At 38.9% G+C, this 26,048-nt stretch overlaps 1 protein-coding gene and 1 long non-coding RNA gene across 3 annotated transcripts in view; one reads left to right on the plus strand and one right to left on the minus strand.

Annotated features, from left to right (window-relative positions):
• PSD3 (pleckstrin and Sec7 domain containing 3) overlaps window positions 1–26,048 on the minus strand; it is a 311,983-nt gene that overhangs the window by 244,449 nt on the left and 41,486 nt on the right. For both annotated transcript variants that reach the window (XM_045535244.1, XM_045535245.1), the window contains exons 2-3: window positions 13,807–14,893; window positions 10,356–10,751 (exon numbers count right to left, since the gene is read on the minus strand). In XM_045535244.1, coding sequence (XP_045391200.1) covers window positions 10,356–10,751; window positions 13,807–14,828 — 1,418 coding nt within the window. In that variant the 5' untranslated portion in view covers window positions 14,829–14,893. The remainder of the gene's footprint in view (window positions 1–10,355; window positions 10,752–13,806; window positions 14,894–26,048) is intronic.
• On the plus strand, window positions 3,846–7,403 carry LOC123626345. Its single transcript, XR_006730816.1, has 3 exons — window positions 3,846–4,322; window positions 5,916–6,070; window positions 7,246–7,403. It is a non-coding gene; the product is annotated as an uncharacterized LOC123626345 (long non-coding RNA).

Raw genomic sequence — 26,048 nt, forward strand, 5'->3', positions numbered from 1 at the left:
TCTATATTTCTAGAGGAGGGAGCACCCCGTCACTATTACACCAATGCTGACAAAAAAAATAATTTCCAGATTCACATTTCCATATCAACAGGTCGTGGTTACCCTGACTTAGGGAAGGAAAGAAAGGAACAGGACCAGGAAGGCATCAACAGGAGTTCAATTCAAGAGGGGAACACTCACTTTCACAAACCTCTGTTAGAAGAATTCTCCCCACGACGAGCAGAGTGACCTCTAACAAGCCTGCGCCCACTGAGAAGCGAGACTGTGTCTTCCTCGGCTTTGTATTCTGCCTCTAATCAGTCTCCAGCGTGTGCTTTTCAAACTTAACAGTGCTTACGAATCACCTGGGAATTTGTTAAAAAAAATGCAGATTTTGATTGAGTAGGTCCAAGGTGAGGTCTCAGATGTTTCTAACAAGGTCCAAGATGACATGTATGCTGCTAGTCTGAGGACCACACCTGGGAGTAGTAAGGGGTTGACAACCTAGGCCACACATCAGAATCACCTGAGAAGCCTTTAAAGCTATCACTGTGCCCGTGCCACCCTAGACCAATAATAGAATCAGAATCTCCAAGTGAATGCTGCTGAATGGCACGATGGTAAGTTAAAAAAAAAAAAAATCAGGAAATCTCAGTAGTTCAGTGTGTGTGATTGATAAGGCTTTCCTTTCATAATTTTAGATTCAAAGACCAGAGACCTGCAAATGAAGGTTTAGGTACTGGCGTATGAAATAGCATATAAGGTATGGTAATTATAAAGTCAAAGTACTTATCTAGCATTGGTTTAAAGTTTAATATTCATCCTCAGTAGCATTCATAAGAAAGATTATATTTCAGCTTCCTGTACCTGTCTCCAGTACTGAATATGAAGGCTCTGGTAGGAGCTGAGCTGCTTCAATATACAGGCATACCTCGGAGATATTGCAGGTTGGGTTCGAGACCACTGCAATAAAGTGAATATTCAATAGACAAAGTCATGATTTTTTGGTATCCCAGTGCACATAAGTTATGCTTATACTATTCTGTATGTAGTCTATTAAATGTGAAATAGCATTATATCTTAAAAAACAATGTAGATACCCTGATTTTTAAAAATTGTGTTGCTAAAAAATGCTAACATCATCTGAGCCTTCAGGGAGTCATGTTTTGCTGGTGCAAGGTCTTGGCTCAGTGTTAACAGCTGCTGACTGATCAAAGCTGTGGTTGCTGAAGGCTGAGGTGGTTGTGGCAATTGCTGAAAATAAGATAATGAAGTTCGCCACATCGACTGACTCTTCCTTTCACCAAAGATTTCTTTGTAGCATGCGATGCTGTTTGATAGTATTTTACCCAAAGTAGAATTTCTTTCAAAGTTGGAGTCAATCCTCTCAAACCTGCTGCTGCTGCTTTATCAACTAAGTTTATGGAATAGTCTCAATCCTTTGTTGTCATCAACAATATTCACAGCATCTTTACAAGGAGTAGATCCCATCTCAAGAAACCACTTTCTTTGCTCATCATTCATAAGAAGCAACTCCTCATCTGTTCAAGTTTTATCGTGAGATTGCAGTAATTCAGTCACACCTTCAGGTGCCGCTTCTAGTTCTCTTACTGTTTCTACTACATCTGCTGTTACCTCCTGCACCGAAGTCCTGAACCCCTTTAAAGTCATCCATGAGGGTTAGAATCACCTTCTTCCAAACTCCTGTTCATGTTGAAATATTGACCTCTTCCAATGAATAACAAATGTTCTTAATGGTACTGAGAATGGAGAATTCTTTCCTGAAGATTTTCAGTTTATTTTGCCCAGATTCACCAGAAAAATCACTATTTATGGCACTCATATAGCCTTATAAAATGTATTTCTTAAATAATAAGACTTGAAAGTCAAAGTGACTCCTTGATTCATGGGCCACAGAATGGATGCTAAATTAGCAGGGATGAAAACAACATTCATCTCCTTGTACATCTCCATCGGAGCTCTTGGTGACTAGGTACATGTCAATGAGCAGTATATTTCAAAGATATCTTTTTTTCTGAGCAGTAGGTCTCAATAGTGGGCTTAAAATATTCAGTAAACCATGCTGTCAACAGATGTGCTGTCATCCAGGCTTTGTTGTTCCATTTATAGAGCACAGGCAGAGTAGATTTGGCATAATTGTAAAGGACGCTAGGATTTTCAGAATGGTAAACAAGCATTGGTTTCAACTTTAAAGTCACCAGCTGCATTAGCCCCTAATAAGAGAGTCACCCTGACCTTTGAAGCCAGGTATTCAGTTCTGTCTAGCTACAAAAGTCCTAGATGGCATCTTCTCCCAATAGAAGGCCACCTCCATCAATTATCTTAACTAGATCTTCTGGATAATTTACTACAGCATCTCCATCAGCTCTTGCTGCTTCACCTTGCACTTTTATGTTATAGAGATGGGCCTCTTAAACTTCATGAACAAAACTGTGCTAACTTCAAACTTTTCTTCTGTAGCTTCCTCACCTCTTGCAACCTTCACAGAATTGGAGAGATTTGGGGCCTTGATCTGGATTAGCTTTCGTCTTAAGAGAATGTTGTGGCTAGTTTGATCTTGTATCCAAACCATTAAAACTTACTCTATATCAGCAATAAGGCTGTTTCTCTTTCTTATCATTCTTGTGTTTACTGGAGTAGCACTTTTAATTTCCTTCAAGAACTTTACCTTTGCATTCACAGCTTGGCTAATTGGCACAAGAGGCCTAGCTTTCAGCCTATCTCAGCTTGTAATAGGCCTTCCTCACTAAGCTTAATCATTTCTAGCTTTTGATTTAAACTGAGAGACATGCAACTCTCCCTTTCTTTTGAACACTTAAAAGCCATGGTAGGGTTATTAATTGGTCTAAGTTCAATATTGTTGTGTCTCAGGGAATAGGGAGGCCAGAGGGTAGAGAGAGAGAAAGAGAGAAGACGGGAGCTCTCACTTGGTGGAGCAGTAAGAATACACACCATATTTATCAATTAAGTTCACTATTTTATATGGGCACATGATGCTCCAAAACAATTACAATAATAACATCAAAGATCACTGATCACAGATAACCATAACAGATATAGTAATAATGAGAATGTTTGAAATACTGTGAGAATTACCAAAATGTGACACAGAGACACTAAATGAGCACATGCTATTGAAAAAATGGTGCCAACAGACATGCTCAATGCAGGCTTGCCAAAAACCTTCAGATTTTTTTTTTTTAAATGCAGTATCTACAAAGAGCAATAAAGCAAAGTATGCCTTGTAGACTGTATTTTCATTTACAGAGAGCTTATGAAATCAAAAATCAAAAAGAACAAGATCAAAGCACAAGAAATGTTCCTATGTTGGATTCAAGTACATTTACACTCCTACATAAAATACCTTCAGAGAACTATTTGGGAAAGGTCTATGTCTTTTTCCCTGCCCAAATCAAGACTCAATGGATAACACCCAGTGTTGCAAATATGATGTTAAGTGACCTCTGCCGAGATGAATGTTTTTGTTTCGTTTAAAAGTTTGCACCGAAATATGAATAAAAAGATTACTGCATCAATTAAAATTAAATTGAAGTATTAAATTAAAATATGAACCGTCATTCCAGTTTTATTTACAGCTGTGATTCTCCTTATATTCATTTATGCCTCCAATATCCTTTATCACTTGAAGTCATCTGTGATCAAAGATCATCCAAGAAGCTGGCACCCCAATGTGTGCTTCACACCCATATCCACCAATACGTAGGCGATTAATGTTTGTTTGTTTGAAGGTTTAAACCACAGAATTAGTATGTCTGGGAACAGCTATTTCAAATCCAGGGCCATTTCCTGAAGCCATCACCACTTTTTATAAGAGGCACCGAAGAGACAGGGAGTGCAAGAGCAGCAGAGCCAGGGCCATCTGAAGGGCACTGAAAGAACGACCAGCCCCCAGAGCACGTGGCTTCTACGCTGGGCTCCCTGACCACCAACCCACTGCTGGAGAGGGGAGGCAAGCACAGAAGAGCTGCCAGGAAGCTGACCTTACAGGGCACGTTTTTCACAAAGATGGAACTAGAAGGACACACAGAAGCGCCCAAGTGCTCCTGTGCGCACGAGCACCTCGCAAGCCCATCTTGAGCCGGCTCCTTGTCCCCGAGAGCTTTCTCACTCCCACAGCTGCAAGGCTCACCCCTGACAGAGCGACTCCAAAGTTTCTCCAGCAACCTTCAATGGCACATTCCCACCAGCCCTGCATGAATGATCCTCGCTGTCCCCAAATCCATCTTTAAAACTGACCCCACAGCTGCTCTTCTACCAACCCTGCTTCTCTCTCCAACTCAGGTGGCTGGTTTCCTGTCGCGGTAAGTTATCCCCACTTCAGATCTCACAGTCACTTTGACTTGGCCCCACATGTCCTGCAATCAAACATTCCCCAAATCCTTGCATCTTTCTTTTTTTTTTTAACCAGGCTTTTTCTTATCTATTTTCTTAACTATTCCTTAGACAACTGCTCAGACTATTTGCAAAACCCATGATAGGTTAAAAATAAATATTCACAAACTAGAACTTAGCAACTTCTTACAACAAAGGGGCAAACTGGTTGGTAAGGTTATTTCCATTTTACCAATAAGGAATGACGAGAGTTCCACAAATGAAACCACCTCCCTGAGATCAAGCTGCCAGGAAAGAGGATGACTTCACCTGTTGTCTTTTGTCTCAAATCTCCATATTAATTCCACCCTACCACAGTGCATTGCACCTTATAAAAAGAAAGTGATGTCTAAGGAAGTCTTGTAATGAGTGTCTCAGGAGGCTTAGGGCTGGAAAGACCGGGTGCTGGCAGCTCAGAGGCTGCTACAGGGCTTCAGCACACGGCCAAGTGGCTTGACAACCTTTCTTCAGGTTCCTACTGTTGTCGGGATTGACTTTCATTTCATGATCTCCTACTATGTACAGACATTGTCAGGACACTTGATTTTTGTTTCATTTGATTGATCTCATTTGCTCCTCTGCTTCCCTTACAAGATAGGTATTTATTAATTCCATGTTACACTTGGAAAGGGTCCCAGATTTTATGTATTTACTCAGGATTACACACCTAGAAGCCAAAACCACGTATGACTGGCTCTGAAACCAAGCAGAGCCCCATCCCTCATCCCTGGGCAGATGCTCCTTTGTGGTAAAAAACCCAAATTCACCATCACAACTATTTCAAAGAGAAAAACTGAGAACCTCTTTCTCTATAGGACAAATTTTAAGACGCAAAAGGATTAAAGAGATCACTAAAGCAACAGCAACCCACTAATGAACCTGAGGCAGCAGGGCTTCCTGCTGCTAATGACAAGAAAAGCTGGGGGCTTCAAGGGCCTCTGAAGACAATTTCACAAGATCAAAAATATTTTTCTCTGTCTCCATCCATCACATTATTTTAATTTCTTCTTTTAACATTTATACACTGTATTAAAACGACTTCAGGTTTAAATTGTGATGTCAGAAAAATTGTTGAAACAGCACTTCAACAAATTTCTGTATTCCTCTTATTTCTTGGGACTTCCTCCTAAAGCAGAAAGACACTAAGGAAAGAGAAAAACTGAGGAAGACAAAGGATAGTCTCAAAACACCAGCGTTCCATTTCAGAAGGGGAGGAAAAAAAAAAAAAACAAGAGGAAGGCAGACAACCACAAATATCAAATTCAGAGTGGGCTGAAGACAGACTGTAGCACTCTCCTCAGGCACATCAGCTGCACACAGATGGAATTCACCCCTCCTGCCGTACTCCTCAGTATCCCAAGCAATATCTGAAAGAATAACTAGGAAGCAGAGATATAAAATAGATCTATTACACCAAAAAGCTTATTTTCAAAAGCAGTTTCATATATTTCAGAGAATCAAAAGAGAAGTTCCTGCAATATCACTGTATTTGCTCTCTCTCTTCTCCTCCTGTCCAAACCAAGCTCAATGGAAATGGACAATATGCCGCTCTGTTAACGGTCACAGTGACAGCATTTGCGCCTTAAGAACTTACTGATTGGAGTTGTGGTCATCGGCTGGTAGACCAGCGAGGGAGAAGCACCCAGACACAAAGGAACCCATTGGAACATGTATAACTGTAAGTCTCTAATTATCCTTTCTAATTTTGGAACCATGTGACTGGACTTCACATAGCACCGCTGACCCCCTGTCAGCCCGAGTGCTGTGTAGCTGGACCACATAGGGAGGGGATCCTACTCCTTGCCCCTTCATTAAAATATTGTGTTACGTTTGCAGGCTGAGCTATTTCCTGGCTGACTTGTGGCTCCCTAGTCAGAGTACCTGGGAGAACTTAACTATTCCTGTCTAGAATTATTCCAGGATTTTACGTGTCTTTTTTACCTTATAAAGAGTGATTCACTTGATATCACAAAGGTATATAATACTTTTAAAGACAAATAGACAAGTACTCAAAAAATGTCTTTCCCAGGCTGATACTAGAATATTACAGATTTGCAAAATTTTCTTCTCTGACTCGAAAGGAGATAGTAACAGGGAAAAACACTGTCCCTCTGGCCACCAAAGCATGGCAAAGTCCAAGACAGAAAGGTGCTCCTTAGAGAGGGACTGAGATTTGCTAGAATGCCACAACTTCCTAATCACCTTTCCCGACCACGTCCACGTTTCTTTAAAGAAGCAATGTAACAGAGACTGTCATCCTATGTTCAAAAGAAATCACTGTCAAATACCGCCACTGAAATAATCTTTAAGGGCAAAACAAAGATATATAACGAAATAGAATAGGATTTAAAAACATACCTAGGCAATACCAAAACTGATACATTTTTGTTTTAAGATATTTGGTCCTATCATGAAATCATTATCACTCATACAGATAATTTCAGGGTCCAACTCAGCATAGCTCAGTCAGAGCCTGACTGCCTGGGTTCAAGTGCTCGGTGTGCCACTTAACCACCTGTGTGACCTTAAGCAAGTTATTAACCTCTCTGTGCCTCAGTTTCCTTACCTGGAAAATTAGAACATTAATAGTTCCTTTCTTTCTCCTAGCTTATTATGAGAATTAAGTGCCATGTGTATACTAAATAAATACAACTAGGGACTACATATGATATAAAATTATGTTTAGAGACTCACTAAAGTGATCTCATAATATTTTCTGCAAGCTGACAACTAAGATTTTATACATGAAAATCAATACTTAATTTCCTTGGCTCCTGTCTACTAAATATCAAAGAAGCATTATCAAGGGAGAACTCACTAGTCCTGACCCCTTTCCTTTTGTGCCTTCCTCAGAGTTCACTTTACCCAATATGGTGAGACCCCCAGCCCACTACCAAGCAAACAGGAGAGGCCAGTGAACACAGATGGAATGCTAAGAATATGTGCTTGTTTTATTTATCACTTTCCTTTTGTAAATATCATACTTCTTAATAATAAAATTAGAAAATGTTTTTTTCCTTGAACTCTAATACTTCGGCCCTAGGCGCTTGGCTGAGGGACAGGCTCAATACCTCTGAGTCTGCTTCCTTATCTCTGCAGAGGGATCTTTTAATGCAGAAGAAATTTTAAAAGGCTGCTCATTGATTGCTTTAAAAATTTATAGGAAACTTGTTTATTATTGACTTGGCAAATTTTCCCTCAAATTGAACACATATACCACCACCATCAATAACAACGACCAGCTTTACATTTAGAACTTGGTTTCTTGGAAGCAAACCAACTCAGACTCCTGGCTCTATAGATACATGGCATAAGAGAAATCAGATCAAAAGAAAGAATAATAGTATAAGAGGCCAGGCAGCCCAGAATAGTGAATGAATCTGGCCTAGGAGGCAGACAACTTGAATCCTAGTGCGGGATCTGTCACTAGAAAGTCACGTGGCTTTGGGTGATTCACCCGACCAAACTGGAATACAGATTCTTTATTATAAAATAAAGTTATCTGAGGTCCCCTTCAAGCAGTAAAATGTCATCATTCTCCCACAATACTATTAATAATCCAATGCTAGCACAATTCCTCTATGGTTGCAACTTCTCCAAAGCACCAAAGAAGGCAGAAGAAGGCAAAGAAAAACATGAAAGTCTTCCAGTTCCTTTAAAATTTCTTAGGATCATTAAAACTGCCCTATTTTTTAAATCCTGAATAGACACATATTTCACAAAATAAAACTTCCTCCACCTATAACCACCTGTTATCTTATGCCAACTCAAAAAACACACAATAGGGGGTCCCATCAAACTGCTCTGTCCAAGTCACTGGCAGTGCTCAGGGAAGGTGGGATGAACATCAGGCAGGCATCGTGCAGGGGGAGCACCAGAGCTGGGGTGGGGCAGGCTGGCTCATCTCCAAGACGCTCTCATTCAGTACCAGAATTTGGCCTTTTACCACTAGGCAAGATCTCGTGGTTTGACAATGCAGGTGACGCAGGTGAAACTTTATCTCGAGATGGCCTGAAGGATACCACTGTCTAAATCTGACATGCTAAAATATTATAACCTACTCCAATACTCTCTCTTAACTATTTATCTCTGTCCAGATTCATGACTGGCATCCAAGCAGGCCCAGATGATGGCTACTTCCTGTCCTAAGGGCACAAGTAATAAAGCTTTCAGCTGATTTCACCACTGATGTTCTTGTCTTGACATTTACATATCCACTCTGTGGCTTCTGCCGTAAAGCCTCAGGCCAAAACACTCAGTTCCCTGACCTATGTTTGGTCTGTAATATAAACAACTTCCACTCACCCCAGCAAGTTGGGTTGGAGTTTCAATGAAATTATCTGCATATCTGTCCTACAGCATTTTATCATGATTTACAGTCTTCAGAGATGACGGTGAAGCAGGAGGACTGAAGTGGTGCCCTCCACTGAGGGATACTCCCTCCCAGGGACACTCTCCTCTCAGAGACACCCCGCCCCCAGGGGCTCCCCCACTCAGAGAAACCCCTATCTCAGAGATACAGGAAGTCTAAACGTGGACTTATCAGCCAACCAATTCAGATTCACACATTTACTTAAGCTCATACTTTGTACCAGACACTGTGCTAGGTGTTTTAATCTATAGCAACCCTTCAGATTTCACGGCCACACCACACAGTGGATTATCATTAACCCCATTTCACAAATAAAGCAGGTTTCAGAGGAGAAGTGGCTTGAATAAGTAATTCAGACCAACAGTCTTGTGCTTTTGACACCTTGTTTTTTTCATTATCTCACTGTGACCCAATAAGACAACCAATATCCACAATCCATTTCACATGGAAATGCACAGCTACAATGTTACAATGTGCCCGTCTTGAATTTGCTCATCTGATGAGCTATAAACCTATAAACTCATTACAGAAAATGCTTCACACAGGGCAGACTGCTCAAAAACAGAGGTTCATTGCAAACCTGTAATACAAATACTGACTTTTAACAAAAGCACTGACGTTATTTCATACGGCTTTAAAATGGTTTATCACCATGTAACCTTCCCCCCATCCCTACCTCCACATTCACACAGAAAAATACAGGGTGTCCCGAAAGTTGCCATACATAGGGAAAAATGGGACATTATAGCTAATTGTACCTTTATTTAAAACAAAGCGACTTTTGGGACACCCTGTACATCAAAACTAAATCTGCAAAATCGTTACAAAGTTTGGCATTCTTTGCCAACCGATGGAGATGCTAAAAGACAGGTAGATGCCCTGAGGATGACAAGAAAGAAGAAATGAAATGCTGGATAATTCATAAATAGACAGGAAATCCCCAAATGACAGGTGTGGTGCATGAATTTGTCATTTTATCTCCCAGATAGACTAAAATCATAACATTGAGAGAGAAAATGAATACTTATGGCCTTGACCAAGGTATCAGCTCTCTCAAGCATCTGTATAACCGGATGCTTCTCCCACCACTCAGGAACAGGAGGATGGCCAGAGAGAACAGGACCTCTCAGAGCAAAGGGCTGGAAAAGACTCTGCTGACCTTCTAATCCAACACCCTTGATTTACAATTAAGGAACCTCTGGACTAATCAAACAACTTGCTCCAAGTCATCAACCAGCATCAGTGCCAGACTAAAGCCATAATCTCTGTGTTCTTTCCAGAGCACCACGTCACTGCCATCAAAGCTGAATCATCAGCGCTAATACCTAACGTTGGCCACAAATATTTTCTCAGGCTGTGATTTACATATGGTAATCCAGGAAATCCCACAGAATAAAATGGCCACGGCTTGCCAACTGGTAAACTAAGGTGTATCCTGTCTGCCCCTAAAACCCAAATTACTTTTTACTCACATCATTTGCTATATCTACAGAAATTGGCCAAATCCTTTTAAAATATACTCCACACAGAGATTTCCCAGAGAATGCCACAAAAACTACCACCATGAAAGTAATGACTATGGGACTAGTACCTTCCCCAGAAGGCAATCTCCGGGGTGCCTCTCGTGTAGATGGAGTCGCTGGGATGGTTCAGCCCGTTGGTGGCCCCGCTGGAATATCCCATCACTATTCCGCCATCTGCTGAGACACTCAGGACGTCCTGATGTCCTCCCCCCGGTGGCCTCTCCAAGAACTGACCGCCTTCTTTAATGCGCTGTTGAATCATTGGAGTGAGGGGCATTTCGAAGCTAAAGTAGCTGTCAGGCTCCGAGTACAATGTCTCCAACGACTCTGCACTGTAGTACAAAGAAGTGTTGTCCAGAATGGTTTCAAACTGGGAGCTGTACACATCAGTGGAGTCCTCCGTGTACCCGGGCCCGAGGGTATCTTCATCTTCTCCCCTAAGGTGCTCCTCTTGCTCAACGATCCTGGAAAGTAACAGTGCAGAATTTCAATATTAGGTTAATTTCTTCTTTTTATATCTTTATATTTTCTCCTTCAACCACACAAAAAGGACAACATTCTGTAGACCTAACTTTTATATTCACTGAGCTTATATCTTGGTATATTTGGGAAGGAAGAGATGAAACAAACTTGGGTTGAAAAACTTCTTAGCATATGTGTGGCTACTACACTGTAAATAATTTAATAGTTTCCAACTAGTTTCCTAGTGTGTGAATATATCTAATCCAATGCATATTTGAATAAAATATTAAATTTTCATTTTAGTTGACTATATTGTGCAAATTCAGATTACAACAGAAGCAGATAAATATATCATGTAAACCTGATTCAGTAAATTTTGCAGGAAAAATACACTAAACTTTCACCAGTCTATTAATACTTTCTGATTTAAATTAAATAAGACCAAATGCCCTCAAGAGAATGACTACATCAGAATCCAGGGGCTGCCCTCTGCTGACAAGCAGGCAGCACTGCAGAGAGATTTCAAGTCTAAGATTACACAGCCAATGAATGACCTAAAAAAAAGCCACCAGATACCTTTATTGCAACTCTAACTAACCCCATAAGAAACTAGAAACAACTTATGAGTTAATATATAGAGGTGGAGCATGAATTTTGGCACACAAATGTAAAAAATTAATATGCAGCATGTTCTTCAAATATTAAAAATGAACATTAGGGTTGGGGATGGTGGCTCACAACTGTAATCCCAGCATTTTGGGAGGCCAAGAAAGGAGAGTTGCTTGAGCCCAGGAGTTTGAGACCAGCCTGGGCAACATAGAAAGACCCCAACTCTACAAAAAATTTAAAAAATTAGCCTGGTGTGGTGGTACACGCCTGTAGTCCTAGCTACTCAGCAGGCTGAGGTGGGAGGATTGCTTAAGGCCAGGAGTTCAAGGCTGCAGTGAGCTATGACCATGCCACTTTTCTCCAGCGTGGGCAACAGAATGAGACCCAGTCTCTAAATTCTCTTAAAAAAAATTAGGACAGTTAAGTAACATTTAATAATTAGGAGATAGATCAGTGGTAGGAGCAAGAAGTCAAGAGTTAGAAAAAAACTGGAGCTGAATTTTGCCTGTGCCAATTACTAGCCATGTCACTGGAGGCAACTTTACTTAACCTCTCTGAGCCTCTGATTCTTATAAACACAAATAAAATAGCAACAGGAATTACCTATTAAGTATGTCCTAAGTATTCCACGTTCTTGGGTATTACCAGAATTCACATTCAACAATGCAGTTGTCTTTGTTGTTTTTAAATTACTGAAAGTCCGCCATGTACCAAATACTATGTTCCTAATGGCTTCCCACTGCACTTGGAATAGAAGAGGCGCTCCTAGGATGATGCTACTCCCTGCCTCTCCCACCTCTCCACACTCATCCACCCCACTCTCCCCAGCTCTCTACGCACCAGCCACAACGGTGAGGCTTCAACTCTTCATACCTGATACAAGGCCTTTGCCTCACACAACTCTAGGAAGCTACACAAAGCACCCAGCAGCCTCCTGTGAACACATCGTTCCCTCTGCCTGGAACATTCTCCCTCCCATTCTCTGCCTGGCTAACTCCTATTCCTCAAGTCCCAGCTCAATTTCTATTTTCACAGAAAGACCTTTACCAAACCATCAAACACATTAATTAGCCTCTCCCCTCGATTCGATTATTCTTTCTAGTCGCTCTCAGGTTCTTTTCCTTTGTGGAACCTTAGCATGGTTTGTGATCCCATACTTACCAATGTGCTTATGTGATTAATGTTTCTCTTCAGCAGTAACTTCCATGAGGACAGTGACACGGACCTTATCTATTTTGAACATCCCTTTATTCCCAACATCTCACAGTGTCAAGGACAGCAAACAATCAAAAAATACTTGTGGAAAGAAAGGAAGGGAAGGAAGGAAGGAAGGAGGAATGAATGAACGATTTGAACAATAGTAAAACTGCATATTCCAGGGGAAACATAAATACTGAGACATACGCCACATATCAAGGCTGCTTTTGAGGGACGTCTGCAGATGTGACGTGTCAGGGGAGGGGACTGGGGAGCGTCCTGATAGTCGTCCCAAAGGAGCAGCACTCTCAGTGGATTTGCTAATTGTAAAGGAAAAGGCATTTCCTTATAGCAAACAAAAACCAAAAAACAAAGCCCTTAGCCTCAACACAGATGTTTTCTCATAAAAACTATAAAATGTGGCATCGTGAGAACTGACAGAAGAAAAGATGGCACAAATTCAAAGCACAGTACACAACAAATGACCAAAGGAGCTCTGCGTGGTCAGGCTGCGATCACAGGGAATGAAGAGAGATGGGTCATGTCTTTATCCAGGCTCTAAGCTGGTATGAACGTCAGAAATGCAGGGAAAGACCAGGAAATACCATGTGATGCCAAGTTTACTCATTAGGGCCATAAATCAAAACATATGCTACTTGTAAGAAGAAGAAATTCCCATGTGAGGACCATGGAACAAATGACCTACTTCTGACCTCCTGAGATGTCCTTTCTAAACATGGAAAACTGAAGGGGCCCGAACCCAGAACCTGTGTTCACACATGTATGGAGGCTGCATTCTAGGCTAGACTGCAGGCATTGGTGTTGCACCCAGAAGACATGCCTAAGCTAGGATGTAATGACCACATAAGGGTATGTCAAAAAAGTCCAACCCTTTTCGTATTGTTAAAGATAATTGTGGGGTGTTCTAGTTACCACGATGTTGAAAAACTTGAAACCTGTTAAATATAACAAAATGTCACAAATGGATTTGCATAGTTCAGTGGTCACAGACTCTTCTTCCCTGCTCCATGCCTAATGGACAACTTCATAACAGGATCACTCTAATATCTTAGTAACATAGGAGGAATCTTAGCTTAGAGGGACCTAGATTCCAGTAACTTCTCTTCCATTCTACGATAACGAGGACCCAGTGTGTTGTGAGTTGAGTTCTCCTATTGAGCACAGGATAATGGTTTTCTATTAAAACATGTACCAGGCATCACAGACAGCAGGGCTATGCTCAGAGCTCACCTTTCCTTGTTTCTCGCTGGTTCCAGTTTCTTCTCAAGATGTCTGTTTTCCTTCAGGAAGACCTCATCCTCTCCAGTCTCATCAAGATGCACAGGGGAAAATGTCCCTGAGCTAGTGCCGGGCCTCTCTGAAGGAGCTCTCCAGGTTTCATCCCTAACACGCTCGGTTAAACTAGTTGAATTACACAAACCAGCAGATGAGATGAGATGGCTTGGCACTTTGGGAAACTCTTTGCTTTCAGGACAGGCTGTCCTTTCCACGTGTCCTGTCTCAAACTGTACAGGATGCTGGGTCTCTCTCTTATCTCCTCCTGTCCACAGTATCTCCACCCCTTGAAATTCCACATGTTTGATCCGGCCTGGGCGTCCCAGGGAGCCGCCTCGATCACATCTCTCTGGGTGCACTCTGCCGAGAGCAGATCTCTGCTCCTTCAAGAAACCAACACTGCCCGCGGAGTTGTGGGTCGTTGCTGGGCCCCCCAGCTCCTGCACACAGACAGCCCCTTCTCTCCCATCCTTAGTTATCTGGGAAAGCTCGGCCTGAGTGTCTCCAGTTAACAGTGCAGTCAGATCCTTCTGGATGCTCAAATAGAAATCTTCCTCAGTCGTTACTTCAGCTGAAAGAGGTATATCTGGTGACTTTTCTTGGCCAGCAGGGAGTCGTTTGTTGGCTCTCTGTGTTTTGTAACTGGCAGCGTCCAGCTCTTTTCCCACCTGCTGAACTGAAAGGCTAGAAACACCATCTTTGTCCAGTACCTTTGTAGCCTGTAACGTTCCTGAAGCTATTCTGGCCTCTGTGGCTTTCAGAGCTGAAATCAAAGAGTCAATGGGTTGTAAACTTTGTTCCTTGAGGTGACTTTGAGAGGGGGCCTCTCTAACATCTTTTGGTCCTTCAGTAACACTGTCGAGCCCAGGGTGGCAGCCACCAGGAAGCTGGACGCCGTGCTGCCCTTGTGGGCGGCATGGCAGGGGCTCTGCATCAAACTCCAGAGAAGTTCTTAGGCCTTCTCCGCCTTCCTCCATGGTCCCATATTCTGGAAATTCATTTGTGACATTTGGTGGGAGTAAAGTGCTTCCTCCATGATCACCTATGAAGAGAACAGAATGGACACGTGATTTGTATGGAACAACAGGGTCCAGGATGTGTTAATAAATATTCACACATATTAGGCACTCAATAATAATTATTAATTGGATTCTTTCACTGTCTCCTCCCTCCTACCACCATGTAACTCATACTTCTCATAACTTTGCAGCTCTTTAACCTAAATGAGTATAACCACAAAACCACATTAGGCAACAATCTAATAACACACACCGTATTTAACCCTACTTCTGATAAAGTTCCACACGTAAAAATTAAGTAACTCAGTGCTTCATATGCAAAAAGAGATTTAAATAAGGATATCTTCCAAATACCACCCATAAAATAGCAACTAAAATATTTACATTAGGCATAACACCAAATAGCCTTATGATCTAACCAGTGCTATTTATGCTGTGCAATTTCTGAGACAGAGCCTCAGAAAAAAGTCATGATCTATTTAAAGTCAGTAAATATTTTTTTGGCTAGAAGACTCCCCTTCACTGTTGAATTTCTGTGGGGGAAAAATGCTTTCAAAACATCCCCAAAAAATGAGAATGAAGTCAAAATGGAATACAAAACTTAGTATGTTGAGAAAGATTTACAGGATCCCAACTGCATAAATTTTTTTTCTTATTTCATTTATTTTTCAATTGACAAATAAAGGTTTTTTATATATATATATATATACACATATATGTAGTGTACAACATGATGATTTAATATATGTATACACTGTAGAATGGCTAAATCAAGCTAATTAATATATCCATTACCTCATATATTTTTTGTGGTAAAAACACTTAAAATCTACTTTTAGCAATTTTCAAGTATACAATTTATTGTTACTAACTATAGTTACCATAGTGTACAATAGATCTCCTGAATTTACTTCTCCTAGTTGAAATTTTGTATCTTTTGACCAATATTTCTCCAATCCTCACCCACCTCCCCAGACCCGGGTAACCCCCATTCTACTCTGCTTCTATGAGTTCAACTTTTTTAGATTTGACATATTGGTGAGATCACCAACTGCATAAAATTCCAGTGGTATCTTATGGAGAACCTCAATATATGAAGCAAAGTAAACAATATTTAGATCATATATATTTACTATAATCAATCAAATTCACAACATTTCCTATTAAAAATGACAGTCAGTGAGAACTAAAAATGGGGACATTCTGATAAGTGAAAAATTTAAATTGGCGGTTTATGGATAACAGCTACTGTATTATCAGCCCCCGTATCTGATCTCCTCCTGAACTTGGTTTTGGTTACTTTGTATCAAGAAAACACTCATGTACACTAGAATTTGTTGTACTCCATTTTTACTTATGAAAGAGGACATTTGTTATTAGTATTTATAAATCACCACCAAGCTACAACCTTCCTATTTAGTAAAATATTTGATATATGTCTGAATAGTTATGGTGAAATGGCATGCAAGACTTAATCAAGTCCAATGCACGCTCGAAATGAGGTAACTTGGAAACATCAGTTAATACATGGTATCCCTCAGTGTGTTAAAATGTGATAAATAGTAATATATCTAAGAGTGTATCTTGTTTCATATTCCATTTTTTAAAATAATTTGAAATATATTTTTAAAATTAAATTTGAATCAAGTGTTGATGGAATCTAAGAAGCACTCTCTGTGACACCAGAGTTTACAATACCTTCACAAGACAGAACTGAAAGGATGTAGCTTGCTAACATCTGAAGAGGAAGCAACTTTTCAAACCCTGATTTTGAAAAAGACAACAGCAAAACAAACAAACAAACAAACAAAATAAATATCCCTTTACCTAGGGTGGCATATTGACATTTTTATTTTTTTCAGTAAAGAATACAGTAGGACTTTTAATCTACCTTTTAAGATTCAATGGCTTTTAGTATATTCACAAAATTATGCAACTATCACAACTATCAATTAATTCCACAACATTTCATCACCCCCAGAAGGAAACTCTGTAACCATTAACAGCCACTACTCGTTTTTCTTCTGGTAATTACCAATCTACTTTCTGTCTCTATGGAATTGTATATTCTGGATATTTCATACAAATGCATATAATATGTGACATTAAGGGTTCGATTTCTTTCACTTAGCACAATGTTTTCGGGGCTTATTCATGCTGTAGCACATATCAGAACTGCAGCCCTTTTACTGCCAAACAATATTTCATTGTATGGAAATAACCACATTTTCTTTATCCATTCACCAGTTGATGGGATATTTAGGTTGTTTCTACTTTTTGGCTACTATGAATAATGAATTTGTATGTAAGTTTCAGCATCTATATATATATTCAATTCTCTTGACCACTGGCATTTCTGGGTCATATGGTAAATCTATGTTTAGTGTTTTAAAGAACTGCTAAACAGTTTTCCGAAGCAACTGCACCATTTTACATTCCTACCAGCAATGTCTGAGGGTTCTATTATCATTCATGTTTTTTTATTACAGACATCCTAGAAGTGGTATCTCACCGTGGTTTTGATTTGCATTTCCCTAACGACAAATGATGTTGAGCATCCTGTCGTGTTTATTGGCTATTTGTGTTTTTTCTGTAGGGACAAGTCTATTCAGATCCTTTGCCCATTACATAACTGGGTTGTCTTTTTTTATTGAGTTATAAGTGTTCTTTGTATATTCTGGACAGAAGTTCTTTATCAGATATAAACTTTGCAAATATTTCCTCCCATTCCGTGGGTTGTCTTTTTACTTAATTGATGTGCCTTTTGAAGTTACAAAACTTTTTAATTTTGATAAAATCCAACTTATTATTTTTTCTTTGGTTTTTGTGCTTTTGGTATCATATGTAACAAATCATTGTCTAAGTCAAGGTCACAAAGATTACATCTATGCTTTCTTTTAAGAGTTTTACAGTATTAGTTATTATGTTCAGATCTTTGACCCACTTTGAGTTAATTTTTGTGTATGATGTGAAGTAGAGATCTGACTTTATTCTTTTGCATGTAGATAGCCAGTTGTCCCAGCACTATTTATTGAAAAGACTATTATTTCCCCATTGAAAAGCCTTGATACTCAGGTAGAAAATTAACTATGTATGTAAAGGTTCATTTCTAGACTCTCAGTTCCATTTCATTGAGCTAGATGCCTATCACCAGTATACCAGGGTCTTGACTGTAGCTCTGTAGTAAATAAAATCTGAAAGTGTGAGTCCTCCAACTTTGCTCTTCCTTTTCCAGGTTGATCTGGCCACTCTAGGCCCCTCGCATTTCCCATATGAATTTTAGGATCAACTTGTCAGATAGTTGAGATTTTGATAGTGACTGAAATGAATCTATAGAGTACTGTTTTCTTAACTGTATTACTATTACATCTTTTGATCTATGACCATGGTTTGTCTTTTCATTTATTTAATCTTCTTTAGTTTCTTCTAACAATGTTTTATAGTTTTAAATGTATAAGTTTTCCATTACTTTTGTTAAATTTTTTCCCCTAAGTATTCCATTCCTTTTGATGTTGTATTTGTAATTTCATTTTTAGAGCATTTGTTCTTAGCAAATAGAAATACAATTTGTAGTTGTATGGTGATCTTATATCCTACAACCTTGCCAAACTTGAGTTTTAGTTCTAACAGCATTTTCGTAGATCCCTCAGGATTTTCTACATAAAAGATCATGTCATCTGTGAAGAGAGAGAGCTTTACTTATTCCTCTCCAATCCCAATCTATCTTTCCCAATCTACTCTCTCTCAACTCCCCTTTCAAATATGTTATACACCATTGCTTCTAAACTGAAGGAGCATGCAGCAAATGAACACCTTGAAAAGGTTCTTTCTAATTCTAATATATCCTGGAAATAAAGTTAACCCTACGTACACTCTGAACTTCATACTCCTTTGCCTTTGCACAACCTCTTTTCTCCATCTGACACACATTTTCTTCCCCTCAATATGATCAGATTATTTTCACCTTTCAAGACCTAACTCAAATGCCTTCTCCTTAATTAAGCCTTCCCTTAATCACCAACCCTTGAAAAAAGTCATCTCTCCTCCTTATAAATAAATGTCAAAAGAACTGCAGCTGTATGTTACACATAGTGCAAATGCATGAACATAATATTAGCTCACATATTAAAGCTTTTTCCAAAGGCTACAGTTTTAACCCATCACAAAGTGGTTTAAGAAAATTGACCAAAGTGACCGTTGAAGCCATTTTTATATATAACACCCTTTGTTGGATGGATTTCACTATCCAACCAAGGTTAGTAAAGTTAAACTTTACCATTTGGAAGACCGTTTTGTTCTAACAATTTAACTCAACATCTGTAAAACAACCACAAAAACAAACACTGCCCCAAAGTGGGCACAAAGAAATCAAGAAAAGGGGCCTCAAAGAAATTCAGTAATTCCTTGGCCCCATTTTTAATATTGTTCATTGAAATGTCCCTCAGAAAGGGACAGCAAATGCAACAATTGTGGGCAAAGGCTTGTGATGTTTGATATAACAGCTTGGCAAATCATCAAAGAAAGTGAGATCAGATAAAAGGGAGAAGGGCAAAAGCAAAGCCCTGCATGACAAAAGCTTGCTTTACTATTGGAATAAATTCTCCAGGTCTAAGATTACTGTTCTCAGTAAGGACTAGTGTAGATCAAGGCAAACAAATGTTCTGAGAGGCTTTATGACCTGACCAAGGTCAATAAAATGACGTTCAATAAAATATTATACCATAACTAAAAGTCAGGACTAGATCTTCTGGTCTTCTGTCTCTCGGGAGTAAATGTCTAGGAAAAACTCAGAGACCACTGAGTTGTCAGACCATCATTTTTAATAGCAGTGATATTAACAAATATATTGAAGAATGAAGAAACTCTTCTAGTTGTAGCTAACGGGTAGAAACAGCCACATCCCTAAGGATTCAGCATGACAGCAAATCTTTCCTTTGGAACAAGGCACCCCTTTGTTAGACTGCAAGAGCAGTTTGCTTTTGCTGTTTGCATTTCTTGTCACAACTTGAACTGTCTTTAACAATAAACAAAAGTTTGCAAAGTATTCATCCTGACCTTTTACTTAGAATTTCTGATTTATTCCTTATGTTTAAAAATTGGGACTATATGGTAGGATGAATGTACATTAAAAAAAAAAACCCAATTCTTCTTTAAGATGCTTTGTCTCTGCTCCCCTGAAAAATAGGGCCATAGATAGTTCCTATTAAATGCCCATTGTTTCCAAAATTCATTTACTCACTCAGCAGGTATTTATTGATTACCTGCTATGTACTGAACATAGGGAATTCAAAACTGAATATTGCAATGAGAAGTCTGTTTGGCATGTTAGAAAGGTCACCTTGGTAGCATGTGAAGAATGGATAGCGGAGAGCCTACGAGCATAGACTCAGGAATAACAACACAGGCTCTGCCAACAGCATAGGTGTGAGATGGTAAGTGCTCCAGCCAGAACAAAGGCAGAACGGAATGGAACAAAGATGCAAGGGTTGCTGCATCTCCCAGGACACTCCACTTCGGCCAGCATCCATGGCCATCGTCATCTCACCCACTCTGTCCCAGGCCCTCTCATTTCAACATGCCTCTGCCAAAACCATTGCTCAGCCTCATCCAACTGCTGTGGGCTCTTACACTTAACTTGTTAAAAGTTTTCCCTTTGCCTTTCTTTCAGTCTACATCTATTACTAATGTAAGAATCCAACTCAAAACATTTCTCTTCCAGAAAGCCTTCCTGAATTAGTCCTGCCTGAATTTAGTCTCATAGCTGTGACAAAGGGATTTGCTAAGTATAAAAAAAGAACTTTAGCACTTACCTAAATATAAACCACACACTAGAAGAATCTGAATTAATAAAGAGTTCATAGTTTTACTGTACTTGTTTTTCCCCTTAAAGGAATGAAAATGTAGTGGAAAGTGTGTAGGAGGGAAGGGAGGGGAGCGGAGAGAGAAAAAAAGTTTCACACTCATGGGAAATATATGTACTTTTGGGGGGTGTCTATTTATATTCCATTAGAGGTCACCCTTTTCTATCGGGAATCTTATCTGCTGCCTTGCGTATTTGGTCAGATTCCTAACAAATTGTGTTTCCTGTTGTTTAATAAAGATGTTTTTCCTGTGCTGATACACAAACCCACTGATTTTTTTTTTTTAAGATTTTTTTCTTTTGATTTAATATACCGAGAAAGAAAGGGATACTTCTGAATGTTAACAAGATCAATTTTAGGAGTTCTTTGCGTTGTATATTAAATAGCCATCTGTTTCTAGAACACAGGGATAGGACTGTAATAAAATAAAATGGAATTTAAAAAATTTCCTCAAATCATGAGGGAATGAGCCTGTTCCATAAGACTGGCTGTAGAAACACCACGGCCTTTCTAAGAACAATCTTGTTTTAAGACCAATAAATGAAATAGATTTTCTTCCACTCTGGCTAGTAAACTCCTTAAAAGAAAATGGTTCAAGAAAAACAAAATAACAAGAACTTTTTGGCACATCTACTGCAGACTCAGTCACTGGAAGCTGAAATTTGAAGCAAATAAAACAGTTTTTGAAAAGGGATTCCGAGCAATAGGATGTAGGTTTCCCCAGACAACATGACTGTCACATCTACCCCCACATTCTTCAGGAGAACCACAATTATGGATTCTATATACATACATTTCCTAGAACCGAAGCCCAGTTGTTTTTAGAAAAAGGTGTTTTGTTTTTTCTTGCATTGTTTTGTTGCCACTAGAATATAAACTTCAGAAGCCTATAGCAATAGTACCTAGCAAAATGGAATTTTGTTGAATCAATGAATTAAGAATGTCCTATAACCAACGTGATATCATTTAATAGAACTTCAAGACAGAAACAAAAAGAAGCCTCCTTAAACGCAAGCAAAATACTACATATTAGTGTCATTCGAGTTCCACTCCCTACTCCCAAATACAGGCTTGAATAGAATGCTAGAAATACAAGAGTACTTCTCAACTTTAGAGCTAGCTCATTCGTTCATTTTCTCAGCCAACATTTATTGTGCGCCAAGTATGTCGCACTGTGTGTCAAGCACAGGAGAACAGAGCAACAAATGAGGCTAACATGGCTCTTGCCATCAACGAGCTTACAATCCAGCAACTCCATCTGTATACATTACCTGCCTATAGATAAAGGAAGTCCAGGCAGTTGTAAAGTTCAATGGAGACAATCTTGGCCAGTTCTAGAATTTAGCATCATCCTACATGAGCTATTACAACTAAGCATAAATTTCTCAGTTGATTTATCTCTAAACACTGTACTGTCCAATATGGTAGCCACACATACATATGGCTATTTAAATTTATATGAGTTAAAATTTAATAAAATTGAATATTCAGTTCCTCAGTGTTCCATACCATATGTAGCTGGTGGCTTCTATACTGAACTATACAGAGAACATTTCCATCAGCACAGAAAGTTCTATTTGAAAACGCTGTCCAAGAGCCTACCTACTCAGAATAGCCTTGAGACAGCAGCAGAGCTATCACCCAGGAGGCTTGCTAGAAATGCAGACTCTCAGACACCAGCCCAGACCTTCCCAGTCAGAATCTTGTTGGTTTCTAGCAAGAAGTCCAGATGACTCACACACACATTAAAATATGAGAAACACTGTTCCAGAAAAATAAAATATCTAGAAGTTGTTCTGACTATATTTAAATGGCTATTTTTTATTTTAAAAGATATCACAAGTTCCTCCCTCCTAACCAAAAGATCCAACTATTCGATCAAATAAACAATTAAAAAAAGTTCCAAGAAAACATAAGCTCTCATTCCTATGAAGGGAGAGGCTTGATCATTCTAGCCTGGGTTTGCACTCTAATTAGCAAGTACCCTGGGAACCTTTTCAAGAGAGGAAGAGAATTGCCTCTACTGTAATATGACCTCTTCTTGATTTTATTGCATAGTAAATTTGTCTCACAATGAATGGTCAGTGACTCTACACTTGTGCAAAAAGATCATAAAATAATAAAATAACTGCAAATGTAAACTTGACCATTAGTGAAAGCCTATACATTACTATCTGTACATAGCCTTAAAGAAATTATTAATGCATTGGAGCTTAAAAGAAAAGAGCTAAGGGAAAGGCAACGCCTTTCAATTTTTAAAAACCAGAATATTTTCCTAGGGCTTTAATGTTCATGTCTTTGGACGTATTGTAAAACAAAAAGGCATGTGAAAATTCAGTCTGATGAGGTACTATTGAGAGTGCACTAAGGGTCTACAATCTATTTTCTATGAATATAGTTCATCATATTTTCAATTCTTTATAAATCATGGCTAACCTAGCCACTAAAAATTTGTTTTCCCTCCTTTCCACATGAGTTGTTCATAAATGCAATGATGTCCTTGGTGTTCTCTGTTGCCTAATGAATATCAGTTGGCAAATACCTTAAAATTCTTAAATTATTTTAACACTATAAAATTTACAGAAGCAAGTTCAAAAATACATTCTCCCTGACTTGTCAGAAAGGAATTCAGTCCCAAAGACAATGAGATAAACAGTGACTACTTTGATACTGCCCAAAGTGATTTACAGATTCAATGTAATCCCCATTCAAAATACCAATGTCAAATTTCACAGATCTATAACAAATAATCCTAAGCTTCATTTGGAACCAAAAAAGAGCCTGAACAGTCAAAGCAGTCTTAAGCAAAAAGAACAAATCTGAAGGCATTACGATACCTGACTTCAAATTATACTCCAAGGCTACAGTAACCCTAACAGCATGATACTGGTATAAAAGTAGAGATACACCAATGGAACAGAATAGAGAACCCAGATATAACACCATCTGCCTATAACCAACTGATCTTCAATAAAATAGACAACAATATACACTGGGGAAAGGAAGCCATATTCAATAAACAGTACTGGGAAAACTGAATAGCCACATGCAGAAGAATGAAACAGGATCCCTATTTCTCACCATATACAAAAATTAATTCAAGATGGATAAAAGACTCAAATGTAAGGCATGAAACCATAAAAATTCTAGAATGAAACATAGGAAAAACTCTTCTAGACATTAATCTAGGCAAAGAATTTACGGCTAAGAACCCAAAGGCAAATTCAGCAACTATAAAAATAAATAAATGGTGCTTAATTTAAAAGCTCTGCACAGCAAAGGAAATCATCAACAGAGTGAATAGACAACCTACAGAATGGGAGAAAATATTCACAAACTATACATTGGACAAAGGACTAATATCCAGAATCTACAAAGAACTCAAACAAATCAGCAATAAAAAACAACCCATCACAAAATGGGAAAAGACATGAACAGAAGTTTTTTGAAACAAGACAGACAAATGGCCAACAAGCATATGAAAAAATACTCAACATCACTATCATTAGGGAAATGCAAATTAAAACTATGAAGAGATAATACCCCATGAGAATCGCCATTATTAAAAGCAATCAACAGATGCTAGGTTGGCTGCAAAGAGAAAGGAACACTTAATAAACTGTTGGTGGGACTGCAAATTAGTACAACCTCTATGGAAAACAGTATGGAGATTCCTCAAAGAACTAAATGTAGATCTACCATTCAATCCAGCAATCATACTACTGGGTATCTAGCCAAAGGAAAAGAGGTCATTTTATAAAAAAGACACCTGCACTCGAATGTTTATTGCAGCACAATTCACAATTGCAAAGATGTGGAATTAGCCTATGTGCCCATCAATTCATCAGTGAATAAAGAAAATGTGGTGTATATATACTAGGCCATAAAAAAAGAATGAAATCATGTCTTTTACAGCCATTTGGATGGAACTAGAAATGATTATCCTAAGTGAAGTTTCTCAGGAATGGAAAGCCAAACACCAAATGTTCCCATTAATAAGTGGGAGCTAAACAACAGGCAAACACAGGCACAAAGAGACATAAAGGACACTGGAAACCAAGAAAGGGGGGATGGTGGGAGGTGGGGTGAGGATTTAGAAAAATTTACCTATCAGGTACAATGCACACTATTCTAGTGACAGGCACACAAAAAACCCTGTCTTAAGCATTATGAAAGGTATCCATGTAATAAAAATATTGGTACCCCCTTAATATTTTGAAATTATTTTAAAAAAGGGGGTGAGGAGAGTCACTTTTGATCCCTTAGTCTGAAATTTCACCAATCAGTAACATTGGAAGACAATGCCTAATTTACAAAGCAAATATAAAAGGCAAGCCTTGCAGAGTTAAAAAAAAAAAAATCTCAAATATATTTCACCTGTAAGTAACTATAATCCTTAACTGTGAATGATAATAACCAATGTTTTTATGTTTATTAATCAATAAACCTGTCTAGCAACACAGTGATACATGGCTGAAATTTGCAATGCAATAGAAAAAATCATATGAAAACAAAAACAGGAGGATAATCTAATCAATTTATCTAGCAAAGTAAAATATATTTGTTAGGATAAAGTTAAAAGAAAATGAGTCTAAGTTATGGGAATTCACCAAATGAGTAATCTAAGTGTACTATATTTGGGGACATGCTCTTCACCCTAATAAAAGTCACATTTTGCAGAAGGCTATAGCATGTAGTGTAGGATGCTGTCTATTGTCTGGACACTGACAACTCTCCAAAGGCACAGATATTTAAGGTATTTACATGCTGCAGTAGCCAGGAAAAGGCCTGCCAACCACTACACAAGCTTTTAACATGTGCACACGAACCGAGAATGTTCCATTAATTGGACACTGTTTCCCCAAGTGATTAATAGGTACAGCTGTGCTTACCGCAAACTAAATTTCACATACTAATGATTCAGAACCAATTTTTCTCATTCAGTTCTAATCCCTAGAGAAATGATCCTAGCTTATCATTTCAGTCAGTTTCAGAGGGAGCTCTGGAAGCTAAAGAGTGGCATCACACACAGCACACAGAAGGGAAGACGAGTGAGACAAGGAACAGCCCACCAGTTTCAAACCAAAGTCTCTGCAACTGTGCAGAGCACTGTGACTCCTCTGAGGAAGAAATGCTAAGCTCTAAGAGCTGACTGTGAGCTCATCCTTAAAGTCCTTGTTTTCAAAGCTGGTTTCATTTTTTTTTTTTTTCAGCCGGTAGGATTCTCTATTTTTGTCTCTTATCCACCTCTCATAATTTCTGGTTTTTATATCCACATCTGTGCTTCTCCTTTCTGCCTTATCTCCTCTGATCAGAT

Source organism: Lemur catta, chromosome 22, assembly GCF_020740605.2.
Source record: "Lemur catta isolate mLemCat1 chromosome 22, mLemCat1.pri, whole genome shotgun sequence".
NCBI lineage: Eukaryota > Metazoa > Chordata > Mammalia > Primates > Lemuridae > Lemur > Lemur catta.